We start from the raw sequence: 26,400 nt of genomic DNA, 5'->3' as shown, positions 1-26,400 counted from the left end.
CCAAGTTTCCCTGTGAAAAATATTTCATTTGGTTGTGTTCTTACATAGCCTACCTCTCCTGCTTCTCGTCTCTGGAGTTGGCCTTTCTCACATTACAGGGTAATAAAAATACTTTTTTTTTTTTTTTTTTAAAGCAAACACTATTCAGGGGCTAGGTATAATATGGCTGCACTTACATGGAACAAGTCTGTCAGCCACAACAGCACATTCACTCTCTGATTCCAGAATCTGTCTCTGATTAAGTGCAATGCAGCGAGCGCATACAGTAAACATGCAATGTGGTACAGAACTGATAGTATTGTGGTGAATGTGCACCTGCTATGTTTAAACCACTTAAGTAATTTGCAAAATTACAGTCACGCAATTGTGGACTTTTACCAAAACCATAGGAAGAGATCAAAAAGGTGCATATGTTGCTGATTTTAAGGAAATACTTCATGCTCTATTAGGTGAAAGCTGGCTTGAAGCAGAACCAAGTAAAACAAATAAATCATTGCTGGCACATTCTTATAGCTGAGAATCAAAAAAGAAAGAAAAGTAAATAGCTTAAGATATATTGCTACAAGCCATGGACTAGTTCTGTAGCTGTAACTACACAACAGAAACTTTTCTGTCTGTAAAAATCCAGTCTGTCAGCAAAACGTGGTTGCACAGTGGAAAAGTCAAACTGATTGGAAAAACAACACAGCTAAACTCACCTTAGTGACTGCTGTAAACTTCCTTGAACGGCAGAGAGCAAAATTAGAAGCAAAGAAACAAAGACGGAGTTCACCAAAGTCTCTGCATGCATGTTTAGATCCCCACCAGAAACCTGAAGTGAAGTGCCTTCAGGAATTTCCACTTTCCAAAACAGAGGGAGAACGGGCTGGCCAAATCTAGCTTGAACGCTTCAGAGGCCAACAGCGCTCATATGAATGCCTTTGATTAGTTGTGACTCTCGGTACAAAGGCAGGAGAAAGAGATAAAATGGCAAAAAAGAAAACTTGGTCACCATAATTCAAAACATTCATACAGATTATTCAGAATTTTACTTTCCATATCCCTGCAGTGCTGTCCTTTTCTCCTATATCTCATAATTGAAATGTTATCTTTAGTTGCTTGCATGTATTGTAAAAGCTGATTTGCTATAACCTCAATTATATAGATGCAGAACGGGATATGAAATGGAGAAAGATGGTCATTACATTAAGAATCTCTTTCAAGTCTATTTTAATGAGTTGGGTTCTCTTTCACTATAATGACTTAAATTATTCTATCTATTTATATAATGTCTATTTAACAACAAACCTGTTGTGCTTAAAATATACTGTAGTTGTATGTCTGCAATCCACTTTCCATACATGAATAATTACATTAAATAAATGTAAATATGAAACAAAATACAAATATATAGTAGCTACAGACACCAAGAAAGCAATATAGCCCACACTGTATAACATATATTGTCTTCAAGCATAATTTGAAGAATCAAGGGACAGTAGGTTATTAAGATTACTACTGAACTTATGATAATGCTATATACTATTTATAATTTTTTTAATCAATTTCATAAAGAACATTAGAGCAAAAATAAGCACATAGGTTCATTTTAATTGACAAAATGACTGAAAAAATACAAAAATTAAAACGCTGTCATTAATTACTCACCCTCATCTCTTTCCAATCCCGTAAGACTTCTGTTCATCTTCGGAACACAAATAAAGATCTTTTTGATAAAATCTGAAAGCTTTCTGTCCCTCCATTGACTATGCTATGCAACTACCACTTTGACACTTCAAAGAGTTTATAAAGAGATTGTACAACTAGCCTAATCCATACGAATTGAGCGGTTAAGTGCAAATTTTTCACATAAACACTGATCAATGAACAAAACAGAAGCTCAGCCAAACCTCTTGCAGAAGCTCAAACGAGAATGAACCTCATTGGTTCTTGCACTTCAAGCAAACATGCATGTGCTTCCTTATAAAATGGATAGTTCCAGTCCTTGATTCTGATTGGTTGAGCCACGTTCGAAGCCGTTGTAAATTACTCAACAAACATACACATATGACCGCATTACATTAGTATTATTGCGCAACTGCTGTTTGTGATTCTTTGTTGCTGCATGTGTTGATTGGCAACCTCTTTGGAACTACATTGCTTGGCGGAGGAATACATGTGTTATAACGTTAGATTTTTTGTTGCTAGTCTTTATTTTATAAATAAAATAAATATTAAAATGAATATTTTTATGGAGTAACCGTTTTATAAAAGCAATAAGCCCCTTGAAGGCTCCGCGTCGTGCCTTACAACGCCCCTTAAGCTGTTCTAAATTCACTGTAAAACACGGCTTCGCAGGGATTATTGCTTTAATTTACCACAACTGATGTGCAAGTTGATGAATATTATGTGAATAAATGCCTAAACCCAATCTGTTCTTTATATTAAGCAACCGAGTCTCTTTAGAAAATTTGCACTAAACCGCTCAATTCATATGGAACTTTTTGAAGAGTCAAATTCAACATCAAAAAGATCTTTGTTTGTGTTCCGAAGATGAACGAAAGTCTTACAGGTTTGGAACGACATAAGGGTGAGTAATTAATGAAAGAATTTTCCTTTTTGGGTGAACTAACGTTATCCCGTTTAGCCTACAGCTAAATACAATTTATCATGCCTCGGCTGGGCACTCGCCTGATCTCGGTTGGAAGACACACAGTTCCTCATGGAATGGAAACGATCAACATTCTACAACCGAATCTCCTTCCACAAATTAGAAAATCACAAAGATAGCCTACGTGTTTTCACGTGTTCACATCCTGTTGATTTAGCTCTGTGATCTTGGGGGAATCCATACATTACACTGAGAACAACGTTCTCTTTCCTTGACAGCAACAGTTTAATGAGCATAAACAAAACAAAACAAACACTCCGCCCGCCCCTGTAGAGTGCAGTTCAGATGATACATCTACAATCCTATGTTACATCGACCAAAAACAGCTTTGGCATCTATGTTTAAATCAAGGTAATTTATACGGGCTAAACAGTTGTAGGCTAATCCATGTTTACAGCTGTGGGAGGTCAAAAATTTGGTTACCACGTTGTCAGTCATCATCGCTATTTCAGGACTCTTCTTCTCAGGTAGTAGGCTACTCACGTGGAAAGAGGATAATTTAGTGGATATATTAATTAACAGATTTAAATGAGGTTACAAAATGTTACGCTGTCTGTGCGGGCATAGTTTCAGTATGGGAAAATTCAAAGCCTTAGATGTAGCTAAGTTATGTTGAATGTGGAACTAATTTGTGGCTTTTAAATAACATTTAAAGAATCAAATAATTATTGAGACGCATTAGCTAATTTGCTAAAAGTATACAGAAATATCAAACACTTGTTTTTGCCCTAATTTTTTTAAAATCTATGAAAATCTTATAAAAGTCTAAATTTAATACACGTGACAACGTGCCCGTCACATCTAAATAACCTTCAGTCAAATAGTAGGCTAGTTTAACCAGGGGCGCAACTGCACATTTGCTGAGGGGTATGCAAGATAATTGGCTTCCCCCACTAATTACAGCTGCATTAAAGGGCACCTATTATGACTCTTTTCACAAGATGTAAAATAAGTCTCTGGTGTCCCCAGAGTGTGTATGTGAAGTTTTAGCTCAAAATACCCAACAGATATTTTTTTTACAGCATGTTTAAATTGTCATTTTTTTGGGGCTCAGAAAAACGCACTGTTTTAGTGTGTGTCCTTTAAATGCAAATAAGCTGCTGCTGCACGGCACAGGGGGCGGAGCCTCACGAGCTTGTGCTCAGAGCCAGGACAATCTCATCTGATAATATCAGAACAGAAACTCTCTCAGTGTAGGTCTATGCTCAAACTGTAGTGTCAATCAACAGTCGTGGGAGGGGCCTGTGCAAAGTGTCGTCACATTGCCCCGAATCTGAGAACAGCTTGTTCTGATACAGTGCTTATGATTTATGGGGATTAAAAAAAGCACTGGGTGGATTTTTATCATTATAGGGTGGTTCTGTACACACACTGCCAACTGCCAACACACATTTATGTTCGAACACCATGTAAAAGTGAATTTTGCATAATAGGTGCCCTTTAAAGCAGTGAGTGATTTTCCCTTTGTCTTTTTAGTTGTTTGATTAACATTTTGCTGTCACTTTAAGGCCTCATGCACGAATTGACCAAATCCGATTTCTCAGCTTTTCAAAAATGTACAATTTGCAATAAATAGCCTAATGTTATGAGATTAATGTTTTAAATAAATGTTTGAATTCACAAGTAAGAAAAATATGCAATGAGACTTTTAAACACGAAACTAAACCACCAATAGGTGGCGGCAAATGACCGTCTTAATAAGCGAGTCATTGAGTCGTTCATTCAAACGATTCGTAATGCTGAATCATTTCAGTAACAAAACAGTGATGTGTTGCTTTCCTTTAGAACTACAGTATTTTCGTCGGTGAAGTAAAACAAAAACAGTCAATAATGTGTCTAAAAAGTAAGTAAACGTAATATTAACTACATGTTTATTGAACTATAAAATGAATGCAACATTTGGAATCATTATAATATTCAGCAAAGCAGCCCTTGGTCGTATGCTGTAGGCTACATAGGCTATGCACTCAAGTCTCTCACAAAGAGACAGTAGTGCGAGCTTCAACAGCGCCACCTTACTACACTATCCGTTTACAATCGCTGTTTACACTGAATGTAGCTAATAAAATCAGAATCATTCTCCCGTTTCGATGCTTCCTTCAAGTGATTTTTTTTTAATCACTTAAGTTATGTTGTAAGCTACTTGCAGTCTCTTTCACTTGCCCCTTCAAAAAACACGTTCTGGACAAGCAGACAAGCATTAGACGTGTCTGGTCCACAGACAGATTAAAGTAGGGTGATCGGTTGATATTGATATAATAATAATAATAAAAAAATCATTTAAAATGTTAAACAAAAGTTAAAATAAAAAAAAACGTTTCCTTTCATCATTTAAAATAAAGATTTTTTAAAACAAATCATTTTTGTATTTTTAAAAAATAAAGTTTTTGAATGTCTTGAATGATTTGGAGGTTTTCAAAGAATGGGGCACAATGGCGCCTCCCTCCCGTCCGGCGCCCCTATGAACTGCAAACCCCATTTTTGTGCCACTGAGTTCCTTGACACCTGTCATTTCAAATGATGACAAATGAGAATTAATATTAGGCCTATTTGTACTATTATTTGTTGTTTTGCTATTATTATCATTATTGATTTTGTTTGTTGTTTTAATAGCAAAAAAGCATTTGGGTAATTGGTCTTTTCACTCAAACACTTTCCATTCAGCCTAGTAGATAGCCCTTGTGACAATTATCCCCGGTGTTATCTACATTATTATTTATTATTTCCAATGATAATTTTAGGATAGGTTGTTGTATTGAATTTTAATCAATATTTGTTCTTCCTGTTATTTAGTATTCAAAACTACTGTCTATTCAATAACGTTTAACAGTGACTAAAAATTCGATTTCAAATTCTTTTTTTCTTTTCTTTTTTTTTTCTCAATTCACCAGCATTTCATCTGCATTCAACATTAATAAAAAAATGCCAAACTTTTTTTTATATCAATACTGATATTATACATTTCAAGGCCTGCGGGATCTCATCCTGCGAGCTGTGCTGTAGCGGGTCACGCGCGTCTGATGCGCATCTGTCGCGCGGCTGCTGTGACTGTGAAGCTCGAGCTCAGTACGAGACATGGACTATACATCGCGTTAACGGCCAAACTTCAATAACCAGTAAGTCAAAGAGCGTTTTTCTGTCGTTTCGGCGTGTGAGTTCGATTAGAGTGTCGCATAAGAGATGTATTTTGTTTTATTAGGCTTGTATGCATGCCTAACGTTACCAGGAAGTGTGTGGACCGACTGCGCAGCCAAAAGGCCTTTGTTAAAAAAACAGCACTGCCAAAGATTAAAAACCTTTTTTGGATACGCTTATGACAAATTTAGACAATAATTTAAGCAATGTCCTAATCGACATGCCTTTATATTTTGTGTAATTCGTGTGTTTTTGCTTAAGAGGTTATTTAGCTAGAGCTATCGGCAGCAGCCCTGCTCTCATCTGTTGCTATGGTAACCGTGTGGCAGCGGGAGGAATCTCCCTGCATAATAGCTGATGTCACTGTTCCGGTGTGCCACAAGTATAGACCTTATTCAGAGCAGGGCCATGACAGTTATGAAAGTGAGGCTGTGAGGGATATACTTACAGTGTTTTCAATGGCCTCCACTTTAAAAAGCTGCATAAAGCTCCTAGATCACATCCAATTTTCCACAGCTCATGTTGTCTGGAGTTTTTTGTCTACTGAAATTTCTTGGAAAGATATTTTGCAGTGTTTCGTCAGCAGAACAATCCAAAAACACATTAAATAACAAAACAACCCACTGAAGAGATGTATGTCCATCCACAGCCTCGCTTTCACTCAATGATGGCGCTGCCATGAATAAGGTATATACTGACATGATCTCGAGTCAGTCTGATTTGCATGTTTTGTGCATGTGATAAATCTTTGAAGACAGGTGGCTTTTGGCACTGGCCTGTAAAAATGGAGGTCTTGCATTAAATAGGCCTATCTCTGTAGGTCAAACAGATGCTGGGTGTTTAATAATCATACAGTGTTATTTGGATCAACCTAAGATTAATGATTCGGATTCTGTGGATTTTGAAAATGTCCAGGTGATTGTTTGTAAAAACACAGGGCTGAGAGGCTAAACATGGAGAGAGACAGATAGAGAAAGATAAATACTTTATTGATTTAATTTTAGGGAGTCCCCACCAGGAATTATGTTGCACCAGTGTCATAAACAACATTTGCCCCCTGGGAATTTTTTTGAAATTACAAAAGTAACTTTAAAAAATAAGATATCTCAACACAAAACAGATGCTTTGCTAGAATTCATTTAAAAAAAATGTCACGCTCTCTACATTTCATTGTATTCTGAACTGTCACAGTATTGTTTGATGTAATTGCTGTTACAGAGTTGGTTGGGAGTGTGTAATTTCATGATCAGTGTTTTAAGAGCTTATTATATATTTTTTCTTTCTCTCCATGAAAAAAAATCATATTAGCTTCAAATACAGACAGTTACAGTAATATTATTATTTTGGTTATTAGGCCTATTGCTGTACACATTAATAAAATGGATACATTTGATGCATATTGCTGTTTTTGCTTACAGTCATAGCCAGAATTAAATTGGTAAAAAAATATGCACCCTTGGTAAATAATTATGATCACAGATGTCTGTAAAAAATAAATCTGCATTGTTTATCCTTTTGATCTTTCATTAAAAAATGTCTATACATTTCATATCTAACTAAATATCTAACCTTTCACTGAAGTAAAATAATTTAAAGTGGGGTGAAAATCTCTTTATGATTTTTTTTTCTCCATTACACATTGGCCACAATTATTGGCTCCCTTTTATAAAATACTTTTTGCAACCTTATTTTGCCAAGATAACAGCTCAGAGTCTTCTCCTATAATGCCCGATGAGTTTGGAGAACACCTGACAAGAGATCAGAAACCATTCCTCCATACAGAAGCTTTCCTTCAGATTCCCAGGTCCATGTTGGCGCGTCTTCTCTTCAGTTCACTCCACTCATTTTCTACAGGGTTCAGGTCAGGGGGCTGGGATGGTCATGGCAGAAGCTTCATTTTGTGCTCATTGACACATTTTTGTGGTTATTTTGATTTTTGTTTTGGATCACTGATGGAATATCTGACCACGCGGCCCATTATAAGATTTCTAGCAGAGGCCGTCAGGTTTAGACTTTTTTTTATCTTTTGGTATTTGATAGGGATGTGCGCTTCGACTAATTTGACAATCGGAAGTTTTGTAACTGACTAGTCTAAAAGTAAGAAACCCTCTAAAAACTTGTATGATCTATTTGAGCACCTAATATATGAATCAAACAGTCAAATCCATTAATAAATGCCCCTAAACGCCACAGACTTGGCAAATAAAGCTCATTCTGATTCTAATTCTGAAGCTCAGTTATTTTTGTCGGAGTTGAAGTGATTATGCGATGGGCATTTGCTTGCTTTGGCTATCACACCTACGTGCATGTCCTGAATATGGTTATGCATGGCTCTAGTAGAATTATGCTAGTTAGAAATGGTGCAGCTTACTTAAAACTTTTGTGTTTTGTTTCTAATTCAAAATACCCACATCTCATTTGTCTTTTGAGCGGCTATTTCTGTGCACTCTGTGACTGACACGAAGAAAACACATCTGAGGTAAAATAAAAAGATATGGCCCTACCTCTTAAGGTATTATTTTCCCAAGAAGTGTTTTATTTTAATATGCTATTTAAAATGCTTTTAAATGTCTCAAAGTTCAAGGCACAGGGAAGAAGGGGGAACTGGTGGATGGTAAACCGAAGTTTTAAAATAAATAAAATGAAAGTAAACGACTGGTGCTTAGTGTTGTCAAAAGCACCGACTTCGGTACCAAGTCAGTATTGAAATTTAAAAAATGTGACAATACCAGGATTTCCCTCTAGCATTTTGAGCGCAGTTGAACGGATTCTTAAACACCTCTGATTGGCCATTGCGTTCACGCGCTCAACATATATGTCTCTGATTGGCCATTGTGTTCACACGCTTAACATATATGTCTGTGATTAATTTGCTTTCAAACGCTCCCATGTGTATCTGTGTAAGCGCTCGGTGAAGACAACATGTTTTTGAAACGTTGATCATTGTAGCCAATCAATCACAGACATATATATTGAACGCGTGAACACAGTGGCCAATGAGATATGTTGAGCTTGTGAACACAATTGCCAATCATAGGTGTTTAAGAAATTCCTTCAACAGCGCTCAAAATGCTGGGAAATGAAAGGCTAGATTTTTGAATGAAAGATCAAAAGGATAAACAATGCAGATTTATTTTTCAGCCATCTTTGATCATATTTATCAAGGGTGCCAACAATTCTGGCCATGATTTGTAATTTTAATGGTGATAGCTGTTTTGCATAATTTTAATGGTGAAAAATGTGTTGATATTATTCATTCATTTGGAGTTGCTTCATTCCTATACATAACTTGGATCAATCATAGTACAATGAAGTGGGAATTGGATAATAAATCTAGAGCAGTACATAGTTGCATATCTGACTATATTCTGTAGAAAAATTTTAAAAACAAAAAAAGCCTTTGGGGGAATAATTATCCTTTCTCATTGCCTTTACAATCTAATCTAAAACACAAAACATTTATGTAACAAGCCAGCCTAAAAAAAACAGCACCAGCCACCATTAAAATGTTTAGTGATTGCATCCTGCCTTTAGGCAAATAGTCCTTTCTGGAGAAGTGAGAGTAATTGTAGTCTTCTGCAACTTACTCCTACATTAATGCACTTACACCCTGTAATTTAGTTTTCACTTGTCTTCAAACCTCTATCTATCAACATATGCTAACTGTAGCAATTACTTCACAAATTGCTTGTGACTACGTGGAAGCTGTTCTTAGCAGACCACTATGTTCTTTAGAACTTTTAAGATTCAACTTTCCTTTGTAGACTTCACATTTTTATCATACGCACACTTTTTGTGCATCTTGCCATTGATCCAAATTGACATTCGAACGACCTTGACCATGTATTTTGTGTTACATCTGACTTCATCATGTTAGCCTATACGATTTTTTACGCACAAAACCTGCCTGACCTTACTGGGCATGACAGTTGCGTGGAGTTGATTTGTTGCTTTTGTGTTGATATCACATGTAAAGGTCAAGCTTTCAGCTGTAATGTGATGCAGCATGAGCATTCATTGACTGGACTCCTTTATAAATAAGAATAAAAGGCTAATGATGTTCTTGCAGGACAGGCCTCAACTCCACCGATCAGCTGTCTTTCGTACTGAATTAATTTCCTCTCTATGCCGGGGATGAATGCACCAATGAGGAGCCTGACCGTGAGTAACCTGGTCCCACAATCCCATCCGTCCATGACTCCGCCACTCAGTGTTGCATATATTCCTTGTCTGATGTGGTGGACATTATTTGTCGATATAATTGTACCCATTTGGTACACCATATGCCATGTTGACTAACTGTTGTGTGTTATTTACAGGGTATGCCTGATCGCATGTTATGTGCAGTGCTGGAGCAATTTCAGCTTTACTTTTCCCGTTGGTATGTGCGCTTTGTTTCAGTGAGTGTGTGATATCCATGTTTTATTATTGGCCTCGGTAAGAATAGCTCTAGTGCCAATATTATGCAGTCTCATTATCGGTCGCCTGTCGTTTGTGTTACGCTGAAGATCCAGTGTGATCTTTGCAGAAGGTAAGTCAGCATTTCTTTGTAAAGTCAACAGTCTGTGTTTTATGTACATCATGTGCTTGATTGTGTTTAACGGTGACTGTGCAACACTACAATACATACTGTCTAGTACCATACTGAGCTGTGTCCTCATGTCCTACTGTACAGCCACAATGAATACATTGCTCAAATCTGTTTGCATGCCACTGTAGTTACTTTGCTTAGGACTTTTGATATGACACTTCCTCTCTGTGCTTTTTATACCACATAATTATAGTAATAAGCATTTAGCCTATTGCTAAATTGCAAAAACTGTTTCTAAATTTTGCTAAACTAAATAGATTTCATTTTCTAATATTTCATTTTGTAATATAATTGCTTAGAACACATATACAATCGAGTTAGCATCCAATAAAGAATAAATCTCATGGCTACAAACAGAATTTGAGCTTTGCCTGATGTGTCGTTTAAGTTAGCATTTGTGGTCGATGTGCTTTTGTCTTTCAGATCCACTCTCTCTATAGCACAGCGAGCCCAAGCATGCTGAAGAGGAAGCAGAGCTCTCGGGTCGAGGCCCAGCCCATGACTGACTTTGGGCCAGATGAAACTCTGACAGACAGTGCTGACATTCTTTGGATCAACAAACCAGTATGTGAACAAATCTCTGATATCTGATCAATAATGTTTGACCCACATACCCCCAAAAAGAGATACCTGATAAGCTCAAACTTTTTCCCAACTAGGTGCAATGTCATACGCAATTTCCTGTGAATGTGTAAGATTTCCGATTCATTAGCCGCTTTAGATAGATAACTAGAAGAAAAAGAATGTACAGTAAATGGTAAATATGTTTGCACCACAAACCAAAGTGTTTATGACAAATGAAAAATACATGACAAATATCAAGCAGCATAACATGCTTTTTTGTACAGCTAAGATAGCTGTAAGTGGCTGAACACAAAAGGAGATTCAGAATAATGTTCATGCTGCTCTTTTTTTACACTGTATAACAAAAGTGACCAGGGACTTTCAAACTTCATAAATAAAGAAATGGTGCATAAAGATGATAAATAAAGATGATAAATGTAGCCCATCTTGTGTGCTATATTCCAAGTCTTCTAAAACCATTCAATAGCTTTTTGTGAGGAGCAGCTTGAAATTTAACTTGCTATTCATTGAAAATCCTCTACTGTATAACAGAGGCCAATATTTTCAGTGAATAATTGTTTGACATAAGAAAACTTATCAACTTAACAAATTATAGTGCACAAATCATTTTTTGTTTTTTGTCACTTTGGATGGTGAATAGTGAATTTTAATTTTCAGGTAAATTATTTCTTTAAACTAATTCCTTTTGCTTAGTGTATAGTGGACAGACACAGCCCCTCTCAGGACAGGGTGCAAAACTGAAACCCTGTGTATGTGCCACACTCTAAAACAGATTGTGTTCTTTGTCTTCAGTGGGTTCATTCTCTCCTGCGGGCTTGCGCTATAATCAGTGTCATTTCGGTCTGTATGAATACACCTAAGACCTTTGAGCATTACCCGCCTCTGCAGTATGTCACCTTCACCCTGGACACACTACTGATGTTCCTCTACACTGCAGAGATGATCGCCAAAATGCATATCAGGGGCATTATCAAGGTAACACACTCAATCAGCATTGTCATGATTTATAGCGGAAATAGAATGAGGAAAATGTCCTTTGGAAGTGAATAAAAAAGACAGGTGGCTGAATAATGTGTGGTCAGTTTAATTGGTGAATCAGGAATAACAACCCCATAGAGAAAAATTGAATAGTGAGTAATTTACCTTCTGAACCAGCCACAAGATGCGTTCATGATTTTCTTTATCTTTCCTCTGGCATGGAAAGCAGGAAGGTGTATGTAGAAGATAGAGTAATTAATTTGTTTGTTTTTTAGCCCTGAGATCGTATGAGGACAGGGTGATTAACCTTGCAGCAATTATATGCTAAGTTAACACATGCATTTTAATTTTATTGAAGGAGAGGAACTCACATCATTATTATACAGTGACCTCAACTCAGTTAATTAGGCCAGTATATTTGTTTTGTATTTCAATCTTTGGAGTGATTATGATCTGTGAAAATCAGACTTGTGTTTTTCTTTATCACTGTTAGCAGGTATATTTTTGGTCATTAGGTATATTCTGTACTCGGACACAGCATTATGAACAGTTACTAATGCAGTAGTCTAATCGTTGATTTAATGTAAATAATTAATTATTTGTTGTGAATTAGGCCATTTTCATTTTCGTTTAAGTAACTCATTATTAAGCATTAACTATTTCAAATTCAGTCTCAGTTGCCATCAATAAAGTCAGTCAGACCTTCACACAAAAATCATGTTTGTGGCCTACTAATACAGTGTGAGATCTGAGCACTGGAGCTAATCAGAGGCTCTGAAATCCCAGGGGATTTCTGGGCAGATGTCTTGGGAGAACAAGTGTTTCATCCACTGAAGTATCTGTCTCTCAATCAAAGAAAAGCCACTGGAGCGTGAAGGCAGTATTCACTCAAACAAACAAACCTGAGCACGTCACACCTCTGATGTCATTTCCTGTGCACCAGCTCCATGTGTGAATAGGTAGTTGACATGATAAACCCTGTGGTGTCACATGCTGTGTGACATGCTGCAGTCTACTTGAAACAAACCCTTTCTGGCCTCATATTTATTGAAAGACTATATGGAATATATGTACTTTCAAAAAATATATATTATATGCCACTGGGGTCAGTAAGATTTTTTAAAATGTTTTCTAAAGAAGTTTTTAATGCTCACCTCTGCTGCATTTATTTGATCAAATATACAGTAAACCTAATGAGAAAATACACTCTTTTATATTTTTATATATTTTAAAATGTAATTTATTCCTGTGAATTTTCAGCAGCTATTACTCCAGTCATCAGTCATACGATCCTTCAAAAATCATTCTAATAAGATAATTTACTTCTTAAGAAACAATTCTAATTAATACCAATTTTGAAAACAGTTTTTTCTGCTTAATATTTTTATATTAATTCACATTATTAATTAACATTTATGTATGCATTTATTTATATATGTCTGTCTTTACTGTTATTTCTTCAACCAGAAATTTTCAGTCTCAACAGGACTATTTAAAATAAACTAGTCAACGCTTAAAAATAAATGCTTAAAAGAAACCAGTTACATGAACGGAAATATACAGTTAACTTTTTATATAGTTATTTTTTATGGGCATGTTATGCTTCTACCTGAATATTTACTCTACCACTAGAGACATAGTTTGATTGTTCTCATTAACTATATATTTTTTGTGCCATGTTTACTTTTTCTAGGTACTTGTTAGGCAATGTCTGGCAGGATTAATACTCTGAAGTGCTCACATTGCAGAATTTGGCTGGCTCTGTTGTTAACAGCTGCCACAATCTTTCATTAGACCGGTAGACCAGCTGCCACTCACCTGTGGACTTTCATTTACAGCCTGTGTCTTATCACCTGCCTCTGTTTCCAGGGAGAGAACTCCTATGTTAAAGACCGCTGGTGCATGTTTGATGGCTTCATGGTGGTCTTCCTCTGGGTCTCTCTTGTGCTTCAGGTATTAAAATTGTGTTTAGTGTTATTTCCAAATTGAATTGTTTCTTTCAAATTAAAAAGGAGTGAGCTTCATAGGTAACTCCACTCATCCGCTTGTTCGTCTGAATGGTCTCAAGGTGTTTGAAATAGCAGAGATAGTGGACCAAATGTCACCCTGGGGAATGATACGCATACCGAGGGCCCTCATTATGATCCGAGCCTTCCGAATCTACTTCCGATTTGAACTGCCGCGCACCCGGATAACCAACATTCTCAAGTAAGAAGCCCCACAAGTGCAAAGAATGTGAGAAATGTAATCTTGTTAACATATCCACCAGTTAAAATTCACTTCCTTTCAGGCGGTCGGGGGAACAGATCTGGAGTGTGACCATATTTTTGCTGTTTTTCCTGCTCCTGTATGGAATCCTGGGGGTTCAGATGTTTGGCACCTTCAATTTTCACTGTGTCATCAATGGTACTCAGAGATAGTAAGAAAGTTTCATCATCATTATTCTCTCAACTGTTCTCTTTAAATCCAATAAAATAATTTAACCTAATAGCCCAAGAAATCAAGAACTTCTCTTTGTGTGGTGAGTTTTATCATACTCCTTGTGGTTATTATCCCTGGGATGAATCAAGGGGATTTAACATAATACTGAAGTTTTTCCTGGCATCAGAGCAAGATAAGAAGTATGCGTCTGTTGTTGTAGACCTCCCACACACATCTGTTCTTTGGAATACAAATCCCATTAGCAGCTGTAAATGGAATTAATAACAGATCATAATTTTCATCATGTGATGTTACAGCCTCATAAACACTCAAGTAAGAACAGCCACATTATATGATATGTTTGTCTGAATTTCTCATTCATATCTAATCACATGGAGGCGCTTGAAAAGCCAACAGAAATTCATGTCTAAAAATGAACAGTAAATCTTGCTGGAACACTCGCACACATCCCAACTTGAGGGCGTGACAAAAGCAGGGTTGAGCGCAGTCTTAATGCAGCGTGTGTATGGAGCTGTGGAGGTGGTTCTCTTTTAAAACCCAGGCCTATTTAAAATTCCGTTGCAGATGTGTGGCGTGTCAGAGCCACTAAAACAAAGAACCTAAACCATCAGCAACAGAAGAGTGTGCTGAGCACTAATCACAATAATTAATGTTTCCTTTGTTGCCTGGGCATCATGCACATGCTCGCCTCTTTTCGGCTGCTTGGCCTCAATCCGTCTATATGTGCATGAGAGAAAAGTGCTCTTATATTGTGAGATATCTCACTGCACTGACATTCAACATATTATTATTCAAAAGGTGTCATAGTCATAGGTTAAAAAATATTGTCTGCCATGTAATGTATGTAGACAGGCAGTATTTTTATGCGTCATGGAAGTGTATTTCAGAAAAACTCTGTGTTGATCATCATGCAGAACTACAATACGTGTCCTTGGCTAGTCACTATCTGAATTACACATGGATTTAATTGGATAAATGTGCTAGGGAGTTTGCCAGACTTGTCTATTGGGGATATATTTTTAGATTTGATGTCACAACGTTTTATATTTTGGGTGCTTAAAATATGAATGAGCACAGGCCTTGTGACCTTGCCAATCATAAACTATCACCTTGTTTAGAAAATGTCCCACACATTTCTCTCAATTACAGGCATCAAGTTATGACAGGTGATCAATATGATACAATCTCTGTTTCCGTCTGTATTTTCTAGCATTTTATATCCATTTAAGTGTACAATACTTATAAAATGGATAATTTTATGATGTTATCAGTATCTTTTGACTAGTGATTGTTATCAGTTTCTTCAAAGGGATGATCTCTTTGGTGGATTATTTATCACTGAATAATTAAAGCTATTTTGATTCGCCGCTGTGCCTCTGATTGGCCTTTGTGATACTGCAATCAATGATCCCTACTCATTTCAGAGTCTTTAATAAACAATTTGAAAGTATGTCTGGCAAGGCAATTTGAAAGCATTAATTTTCATTAGAGACATCAAGTGCCTCCTGAAGTAACACCTGTGGTCCAATCTAAAGCGGTCTGCATATGCATGTGTGTTAGAATAGGTATATCTTTTATCACCTTTCAGGGACATTAAGGTCGTAAGTTTTATTTAGAGTGCTAAATACAGTTTAGTTATGCAATAGAGCTAATACAGTCTATAAGCTAAGCAACATCTAAACATGAAAATCTGAGAGAATGAAAGTAGCATGTGTGTGTGTGTGTAAAGAAAAACAGGAAAACACAGATTGTGTGATTTACACAACAAAATTGTGTTTTCCTTCTAAACTTGATTTCTTTGCTTTTGATTAATGTAATTCTCTAAAATATGCAATATAATAGATTCAGTTATGTAGGTTGAATGTAGTAAGTACTCGAAAATGATTTTTGCTGTTGACATTACTGAAACTTGACTCCTAGCATGCTTTTCATGGGACTTACTGTAATGTAAAGAGTAAAAATGTCATTATTTTATATGTTTTTGAGCAAGATGAGAAAAGAAAAAAACTTAGTGCTATAGTGTTTAATGTTCAATTATGTTGGTATTTAGAACCATTTCAATTACACTGGGTTACCATTGTGGTGAAGTGCTTTTGCTTAGCCTGATGATGAATACATATGAAGACAGATGTATATAATGTATGCATTTATTCTCCTTTAAAACTCCTATCTCATGTACAGGGCAATTAGAGTCACACCTGTTAGTAAATATGGTTGTCAGTCCCAAATGCTGACTTTATATGTTGCCAAAGAGCACCAAGATAACACTGCTAGTCTGTGAAAACACCAGATGGCCTGTTACAATATAGTGGTTGATTTGATAAGATATAACATTTGATAATAATTCTTTGAAAACTCACTCTGTTTTTTTTTCCAGTAATGTGACATGGAACAGCCTTGCGATTCCTGATACACACTGCTCTCCAAACGGGGAGGGTTATCAGTGTCCAGCGGGGTTTGAGTGTATGGATCTGGAAGAATTGGGACTTAGCAGACAGGAACTCGGATATAGTGGCTTCAATGAGCTTGGTGAGTCATTGCGGCACTTACATGATAAAATGATGTTTGTAATTTTGTTTCTTCTCTGTTAATTTTCATCCACTCTGTTCTCTGAAGAATATATGAGTAGTGCTTGCCAAATTCAGCTCACATCTTCTTTCAAACATAAAACCCCTAACCTAACTAACATATTTACATATTACTGTAGTAATAATTTATATCAGTTAATAATAGCTACCAAGCATATAATAATATGACATAGAATGTGCATTAATGTAAAATAGTTCTGAGCACAGCTCATCCAATCAGAACTATCTGCCATATATTTCACTTTTTTTTGGTATGTCTCCAATTTGCTCTTGGTCAATTTGTCCTGCTGTTGCTAAAAATATTAATTATATTATGAATATTATTTTTCTTCTACTTCAATAAAACATTGTCTCTCGCCTTTTTTACCAGGAAATATAAGCCTGATTGGTCTAGTTTTAATTGTCTGTGGAAAATTATTCCATCTCTGCCCTTTGTAATTATGTACAGTGATTAAGAACAATTATGTCTTTTTTGACAAAGTGTGATTAATTGTTGCATTTTTAGCTGAAGCGTTTTGAGTTGATCTATGCATTATGTGCAAGCAAACATTAACAGATAAATGCCCTCTCTCTCTGCATTTTGGAAATGTAATATTTTCAGCAAAGCTTATATTTCAAAGCATTGTGAAGGCAGCTTCACAAATAGACCAGTTTATTTAAGCACCTTGATCTGTACGGAGCAGCATGCCATATTTTTATCGTTTTCATTTGAGATAAATCCACTAGAAAGGTGCACAGAGCAGTGCCACTAATCTCCAAATAGCCATGAAGGGAGGCTTTTCCCTAGAAAAACAGTTGTGGCTTTGAACCGTTGACTTACAGAACATTGAGATCTGCGAAAGGGCCCTTCTCAGTCTTCTTTATAGAGTTCAGTACACCGATAAGTCATGTGTAAGTCAACCAGAACCGCTCCTGCATCAGTGATCTGTCGTCCATTCATCCGTGTTCACAGTGCGGATTGCAGCCTCAACAACAATGGCTTATTTTGGCTTCCAAGATTCAGGGAGGCAGAAACATAAAGTATGATTGGAAAAAGGTCCCATATCAGGGTTAATATATGTTTTTTGCAGATCCAGTTGGACTTCCAACGTTTTCACTGACCCCACCACAATGTTTTCTTCAAAAACATTTATATCATAGATCACATTTTTAGATCAAGTTTATAATTGTATTCATTATTTTAATGTATTTGTTTTATTTAAATTAAATCTCTATTTTTTTGTTTAATTTTAAACTTTGTTGTAGGAACACAGTCAAGGCTTTTGGAATAATATTGTCTTTTTTTAGTCTTGATACCCCTTGGTCTTTAGTCTTGATACCTTCTTAGGCCATCCAGTAAGAAATGTGAAAAGGGTTTCCTTTGCTAGGCATCTCTGGAGACAATGATTTATCCCTAAGTGATTTTTAATGGAAGTCTTTAGTTTGCCAAGTGCATTTCCCTCTAATTCATCCAGGGAAAGACTCTGTTACTGTTTATACTAAAGCATGTACTTAATCTAATGCGAATTACATATTGATTTAACAGTTTTTTGAAAAAGCCAAGTGAAATGGTGTATTTCATCAACATGTCCCTGTAAAAGATATGTGTATGGTTGGTGATGAAGCTAACCTTTACAGGGCCCTGCCAGTGTCCTTGGCCCATTCTGCCCTCGGACCTGGTGGGAAATGGCAGGAAGCAGAACTGAGTGGCATGCTTCCTGCTGGCCTTTGGCAGCCATATCGCAGCACGCCATCATGGGTCACTGTGAGTGCAGAGATAACATCATTGAGGGCTTGGAACTAGAGAGCACATCATACACCATGTATATGAAATAAGTCATTTGTTTATCATGTATTTTAATATTACTTATATACTATTGCAGTATTTATTTATATTTTGAATCTTTTTTTTGGTGTATATTTTCTGTTTTCTTTTTAATTTCATGCTGCGTCCCAATTAACCTACTTATACTATGCCCTTAAAGTATGTATTGTTTTTGTGAAGAAAAAGTACATACTTTTTGAGTTTTGAGCAGAAGATTAGGCAAGCTTTGGGACATACTACTTTGTCATAATTGTGTCTTTTACAGACCGCTTTGCCGCTTAGTTACGTGCATCCTGTCACCGTTTAAACTGCCTTGTCAATCATCTTGTCACATTTAAAATCTTCCACATTCAATTTATTTTACTTTCCTATCGTATCATAGAGAAATGGGTCTTTCGTGGGTCTTTCATGCGGAGACTCTCCTTATGTCTTTGAAATCTGCATAATGATGCATTTAAAAAATAATGACCAAATGTATCTTTATAAAATTTCACAATGCTGTTTTTAATCTGTGTTTGTAGTTCTAATCGCATCCTCGTCCAACGCACAATGGGTTGTGAGCAATATTAGCTGTTAGAGTGTGCATGGATCTGCACTTTGAATTCTAACTGGAAATAGTAGACCATCCAGGTATATTTGGAATTCTCATTTCAACATACTATGATTTGGGACACACCAATACTAATTACGAATACTAGCCTATTTAGGATGAATAGCATGCGAATTGGGACCCAGTCCCAATGGTTTTAGTAACAAACTAAACCCATTAGTTTGTTTTAGTCATTTTGTTATGTGCTTGTGTTATTTGTATTATTTTTTTAAAAGTTGTCAAGGCCAAAACCATTACATTTTATTTTGAATTGGCAAAGAATAGATCTTTGATCAGAAACATTTACTCTACAGTACTTCCGGTGAAGGAGGTAATTCCTTGAAAGCGCTGTCCGCTTTGGCATTCCCAGAAAAAATGCTTTGTGCCATAATGACGTTTATCCCCATTAATTTTTTTATTTTATGGAAAAGGCAATGAAATACTCTACTAAACATCTCCCTTTGTGTAAAACAGGGTTTGGAACAGTGTGAGGGTGGCTAAATAACATAATTAATACTGAAGATAACAAGACTATTCATATAAGTTCCTTGAGGATTTGTCCTCTTTCCTTTCATCTTTTATGAAATCACACTTGTATGATCAAAAAGACATAAAATACATAATCATAAGCAAAAAGACATAATAGCCATGAATGCAATCTGTCCTTGAGTATGTAGTTCTTCATAGCCTAGTTCCTTTGATATACTGATACTTTTACACTCCGGCACAACATGGAACCAAAGAGTACTTCAGAAGTGCGGATAACCATCTCATTCAGTTGTTTGGAGACAGAAACACATAGCTGGGTAATAGGAAGCACCTGACAAGGTTCACTAATGCCAAGACTGTGTTTATGTCTGAATTTTTGTCTCAGTGCCCAGTCAGACCACTCTGGGGGCACAGGAACATCTCAAACATGAGCTTCTCCCCCTCCTCTGTCCTCTCTTGTCCCCGTCATGACCCTTCTTGTCATCTCCTCTTGCAGGCACCAGTATTTTCACAGTATATGAGGCCGCGTCTCAGGAGGGATGGGTCTTCATCATGTATCGAGCCATCGACAGCTTCCCACGCTGGCGCTCATATTTCTACTTCATCACGCTCATCTTCTTCCTCGCCTGGCTGGTCAAGGTGGAAAAAGCCTTTTCTTCTCACACCAGTGATCTGCAAAAACATAGTGATAACCGGCACATGGGTCCTCCTTCATTTCTAGTCATAGAAAAGTCATGGTTATTCGGGATCTCTGTTATGCTCTCTCTTATGCATTTAATTGTTAACAGTAATAATATAATAAATATTATTATAATATTAAAATAACTTTTCTACTTTGATATATTTTAAAATTATTTCTGTGATGGCATTGCTGAATTTTCTGCATCATTTAATATATCATTTCTATATAATTTATCTCATCAATTATGGACATTCATTCATTTTGTTTGCTTGTGTTCCCAGAATGTGTTCATCGCTGTAATTATAGAAACTTTTGCTGAGATCAGAGTGCAGTTTCAGCAAATGTGGGGATCCCGGAGCAGCACCACGTCAACAGCTACTACACAGGTAAATGCAAACACACTTACGCACATCTGCACAGAAAGCAAGCAAGCTTTGGTGTGTGATTAATTTTCCACACTTGTTAATCTCTTTGATCATCCCTCTTTTCAAAATATATATGGGCAGATGTAATTAAACCAACCAAAGCAAAAATATCAAAATCAGCATGTATGATTATTAAGCACAGACTGATGCACACCAACACAGACATCTGAAGGAATTCTTCCCATAATTCCCTGGAGGCTGTGAGTCTGGCTTCCCTGGCGTTCAGCAGGCAGGATACACCCAACAGCAAGCTGTTTTTTAAATAAATTTGGCTGCTTGTCAGGTGGGGGCCCCGAACGGCACAGAGAGATCTGATTGGGCGGCTGGCAGACTCAAGGGTGAGTCATAGAGGAACGTGGCTGAATGCGCAACAGACCAAAAGAAAGGAAAAGACAGAAAATGTGCCATTCAGCTTGGATTTGATGTGACTGATCGAGATGATCAATTAACCCTAAATGCTCTTGCTTTCCTGCCTGCAAAGCTCTCCTGTGGGGAAACCTGTCCTGTTGATTTTATACAACCATCACCTACCTAATGTTTAGTGAGAAATTCACACTAACCAAGCTAATGGTGCAAATGCACAGAAAATCTGGAGTGGGGGTGTGGTGTGAAAAGTTGTGTGTGTAATTGTGTGAACTGAGGCATAGTGTATCCCTGACTGCGCCAGTCACAGTGCCAGAGCCAGTCCTGGAGCAAAGCCTTGGAGGTTGGCATGAGTGGAGCTGGAAGCTTTTTTTTTGGCAGCACAGGAGTGACCTGACCACCGTTATTCAAGTCTTATGGTTGTAGAAGTGCACTCTGGAAAAATAACGGCTATAGCACACAACATTTATTCCAGCACTGCTTTAGTGGGGTAAATCTCATGAAGAAATGTCTGATGCATATGTCATCTCAAAATGAAACAAACAAAAATAACAAATCATGAAGAAAACCAAATTCTCATTACTATAATCCAAAACAAATCTTATTCTTGTTACTGGAATACATGAATGAGAATGGTCATGTCTTATACAACCCTAAATCCATAAAAGTTGGGACATTTTGTAATATCCAATAAAATCAAGAATCTGTGATTTGTTAATTCTCTTGAACCTTTATATAACTGACAAAAGTACAAAGAAAAGATTTTCACTGGTTTTCACTGACCAAGTGTATTTTGTAAATATAAACAAATTTTGACTTTGATGACTGCAACACACTCCAAAAATGTTGGAACAGAGGCATGTTTACCGCTGTGTCACATCACTTTTCCTTTTAATTACACTTTTTAAATGTTTGGGAATTTAGGATTCTAATTGTGGAATTTTTATCCAATCTTGCCTGATAAGCTGCTCAACAGTCTGTGATCATCGTTGTCTGATTCTCCTTTTCATGATGTGCCATACATTTTCAATAAGAGACAGTCAAGCACATCCCTTCTATGATGTACAGTGTCTAGAAACCACTCTGTTTTAGCATGTGCAAAATGAGGCATGGTCATTGCCTCGCTCCCCAGGAAAGATGTCATCTTGATGGCATTAAATGTCTCTGTACAATACCAATATATGCCTCCACATGAGTGGTACCTTCACACACATGCAAGTGAATCCTGATGCACCCCATACCATGGCAGATGTTTGCTTTTATACCTGTGTAACAGACAAGTGGCAATTTCTTGTGGCATTTCTTTATGCAGTAGCAGACTGTTAAGTTCTTTTCCAAAGAAACTGAGCCCATATGGATGTATTTAAGAGTAGCATGACGGTTTCTCATGCAATGCCTTCTGAGGGCTCAAAGGTCACGCACCTTCAACAGAGGTTTCCTGCCTTGCCTTACATGTGCTGAGATTCCCTGAATCTTCACAATATTATGTATGGTAGAAGGTGAAAGACCTAATTTTTTTTTTTTTTTTTTTTTTTTGCAATCTTGCATTTACAAATGTGATTTTTGAATTGTTTGACAATTCTCTCATGATAAGACTCTTGATTTATTGCATTTTACAAAAAGTCCCAACTTTTCTGGATTTGGGTTTGTTTTTTTCAGAATATAAATAATGTTATGATGTATAAATACTTTTATAATTTCATTTAAATATATATTTTAATAATAATATATATTTATTGTTTTTGTTAAAAAATAGAAGCTTTATATACACTACTGTTCAAAAGTTGGGGTCAGCTTGTTTTTTGAAAAAAGTCTCAAGTAAAAACAGCAATATTGTGAAAATGTTTTGCTGCTTAATAAATACTTTTAAACTTTTATTTTAGGACTATTTGATGAATATAAAGTCCGAAAGAACAGCATTTATTAAAAAAAAAAAAAAAAAAATTGTATGTAAAAGTCTTCACTGTCAATTATTTTAATCAATTTGATGCATCCATGCTGAAAAAAATAAAATAAATCTTTCTGACCCTAAACTTTTGAATGGTAGTGACATGTACATGTTCTTGACAGATTTCACAAGACTCTACTCTACCAAAGAATACCATACTACCATGAAATAAATGATTAAGAAATGAGAAAAGAATGGCCACAGGTTTAAAAATGAAATACAGTTCTGTTGCAATCTGCAGTAAAGCCTTCCAAAAGCAATAAGGCAAATCTCATTCTGAGGGACACAAAGTTGAATTGTCTTCAGTAAAATATAGTTTTCTAAGTCCATTTCCATTTACGAAACTTTGAATCGATTCCTTATCTTTAATGTCGGCAGCGAAAACAGTATAATGTAGTCTTTTGCTCTTGGTCTAGGTAAGGCTATTTGGGTGTCTAAAATTTCACAGGTAGAAATAGCTTAGGAATGTGTGAGAATCTTGGTTGGCTATTTCCTGTCATGAAATATTGGGCAAGAAACATCAGCTTACTGATACCGTTTTAGTTAATTCATGTTGTCTTTTTTATCCATTTGTAATAAGAAAGCAGATTCATGCAATCAATTTATTTACATTGGTACTGTGATTGTAACGTTTGTATACAATTTTGGACATGCGTTTATTAAAGCAGTAACATTAACAATAACATTGTGACCTCATAAATATGCAAATTAGAATGATAACAAAGGGTTTATAAATGTTAAGTGTGAAAACACTAACCCCTGACTAACCAGAATTAAAAAATGGCCCTGAGTTAACAAATTTAACTGTTGTGACCTTGAAAACAAATAGCCTTTCTGTGTCTTAATTTTAATTACGCTGAAATGTCTTATTGAAGAAAAATCTCTTAGGGTACACAAAACCTTGGTTTATTGAGTGTTAGACAATACGACTCGGAATGATGCCTTTAATCTGAAAGAAATAAAAAAGAATAAGGTTCTCCTGGGGCCTGATGATACTCTTTTGGCAAGATTTGCACCATCCCTTTTGTGACTGTCTTATAAAAAGTAATATAATTCAATAAGGTCCCTTAAGAAGATTACCACATGAATTGCAAAGTTATAATTACCAGACTGTGAGGGGAAACTTTTTAAATATCTATTTATGTAGTAACCTTTTTAATCTGTCAGAGCTGAAGGGGCATTGTGAGCTTAATGACTGTCATTTCTTGTGGGTTTAATTGGTTATCTATTCTTCTGAACTGATAAAAGACAGACATAAGTGGAACAGCAGCAGTGCACATTAGGAACAGCCATAGGCAGATTCTCACTTTTGTGCTTAGGATGGGAATGCAAACAGTGGGAGGGGGCACAAAGTGTCTGAAGCTCAATATATATTTCTTAAAATGTACGGCAACATTTAATGTGGCACATAGACGAGCATCTAATCCCACACCTTTTGTGTTATGGAAATTAATAATATCAAATGATGTGGTTTGTTGAACAGTGGTGGGCTATTATTTTTCTAAACAATCCATTTATTTCGATTTTCACTAGGCAGATGATAAAAAGGCTTCAAGTACAGAGCCGTCTGATAGTTCTGGGCTGTGTACATATGGATATGAGTAGCCTCTGTTGTTTGCCAGATTCAAGGTGCCTGCTGTAGCATCGCCTCCCTACTCTAGTCCTTGCTGTCTCCGCCGCTGTCTCCTCGTATCTGTCATAGTGAAGTCATGGTGCATTTAGATTCTGAAATGTGAATAGATGCTCGCTGGATCATGAAGTCAATTTCTTGTGACCTTGCCTGTGTTTATAAAATGGTTATGATGTTGGTGAAGAATTATAATATAATTGCCAATTGTTTTTGAGATTGCCAATTGTCTTTGTAGCCAACTTTTTTGCTTATTTTCTCCCAATTTATTTGCTACATATGTGTTATCAAAAATGCATTTTCATGGCATTTAAAATTATTTTTTATTTATTTAACTTTGCATGTTAACTGACAAACCTCCAGTCATTCACACTTGTTAACAATTGGCCCTCCCTTTCTTCTTCATTCTTTCCCTCTCTCTCCATCTCTCCTCCTGGTGGCAGATGTTTCACGAGGACGCGTCTGGAGGATGGCAGCTCGTGGCGGTGGACGTGAATAAACCACATGGCCGGGCGCCTGCTTGCCTCCAGGTACCAGACATGCGATTTAATGGCACTGACGCCCCCGACCGTCAGCACACCCTCAGTATTGCCTGACTGCCACATTTAATGCCACACTGCTGTGTGGGAGTGTAAGAAATGTGCTGCAGGCGGCCTGAACGCAATAGCCACATTTAGATTTCGCTCAAACTAGCTGGTATGAATTTGACAGAGAATGAATAGACCGTGGAATGAACACAGCAAAGTTTGCCTTCCTCCCTTTTGTGAGCCCAATTTAGCACATGCACAATATATACATCAGTATGCTTTCTACATAACTCAGATAATATACTTAATATCTTTGCATAAGCCCAAGATTTTTACACTTTCGTCCTATTTTACTTTAAATCAGTGAATATTAGTTTTGAAGTCAAAATTAAATCAATACTGACCACATTTACTTTCAAGTTACCATGTTCCTTGTCTTATTCTGCTTGATTTATCAGTACATGTTTTTTAAAAGAAAAAAAGGACTGCTAATACCATTTTTGTTTGACTTTAATGGACAAAAAGATAAATGGCTTATTATTGTAGTACTGTACTGCAGAGAAATTATGAATTGGGTTTGAATGGTTATAAAATAGAGTGGGCTTTTGATGGTTGATAATACGATAATAACAGAAAAGACAGCATCTGGAGAGAGTCTAATGGCACTTACCTTTAAAAAACAGTCCTGACTTTTACATCTGCCTACACAGAGGGAGAGAGATCATCAGTTAAAATAGGCCCTCAGCAGAGTCACATAGAATTTAATATCCAGAAATACATTTTAATGCATCACACTATTTGGGTTAAGATTCGACAGTCTAATCCTGGTGAAAAGCTTTTCAATTGTTCCCATGGTAGAGAGCATTTGAAAATATTCAGTGCAAAAAAAAAAGAGAGAAAGAAACAAGACCAAAGACTGGCATTTAATGACATTTCTGGGGCCAGGTTTCCATGATGCGATCCTATCAGGTAAAGGA

The 26,400-nt window shown here is 36.5% G+C and overlaps 2 protein-coding genes across 6 annotated transcripts in view; one reads left to right on the top strand and one right to left on the bottom strand.

The window, feature by feature from the left end:
* The window catches only part of itgbl1 (integrin, beta-like 1), a 38,199-nt gene extending 37,255 nt beyond the window's left edge, over positions 1–944 (bottom strand). The window contains exon 1 of the mRNA XM_084122968.1: positions 699–944. Coding sequence (XP_083979094.1) covers positions 699–790 — 92 coding nt within the window. The 5' untranslated portion in view covers positions 791–944. The remainder of the gene's footprint in view (positions 1–698) is intronic.
* Positions 945–5,659: 4,715 nt separating this feature from the next.
* Positions 5,660–26,400, top strand: part of nalcn (sodium leak channel, non-selective) — a 128,996-nt gene continuing 108,255 nt past the window's right edge. For 3 of the 5 annotated variants that reach the window (XM_084121522.1, XM_084121519.1, XM_084121518.1), the window contains exons 1-12: positions 5,660–5,766; positions 9,855–9,946; positions 10,105–10,166; positions 10,800–10,940; positions 11,754–11,936; positions 13,809–13,892; positions 14,008–14,147; positions 14,230–14,358; positions 16,759–16,910; positions 20,348–20,490; positions 20,815–20,919; positions 25,340–25,426. In XM_084121522.1, coding sequence (XP_083977648.1) covers positions 10,125–10,166; positions 10,800–10,940; positions 11,754–11,936; positions 13,809–13,892; positions 14,008–14,147; positions 14,230–14,358; positions 16,759–16,910; positions 20,348–20,490; positions 20,815–20,919; positions 25,340–25,426 — 1,206 coding nt within the window. In that variant the 5' untranslated portion in view covers positions 5,660–5,766; positions 9,855–9,946; positions 10,105–10,124. The remainder of the gene's footprint in view (positions 5,767–9,854; positions 9,947–10,104; positions 10,167–10,799; positions 10,941–11,753; positions 11,937–13,808; positions 13,893–14,007; positions 14,148–14,229; positions 14,359–16,758; positions 16,911–20,347; positions 20,491–20,814; positions 20,920–25,339; positions 25,427–26,400) is intronic. The other 2 variants (XM_084121521.1, XM_084121520.1) reach the window with 1 other exon arrangement.

Source organism: Abramis brama (assembly GCF_963993115.1).
Source record: "Abramis brama genome assembly, chromosome: 8".
NCBI lineage: Eukaryota > Metazoa > Chordata > Actinopteri > Cypriniformes > Leuciscidae > Abramis > Abramis brama.
This window is presented reverse-complemented; position numbering and strand designations above follow the sequence as displayed.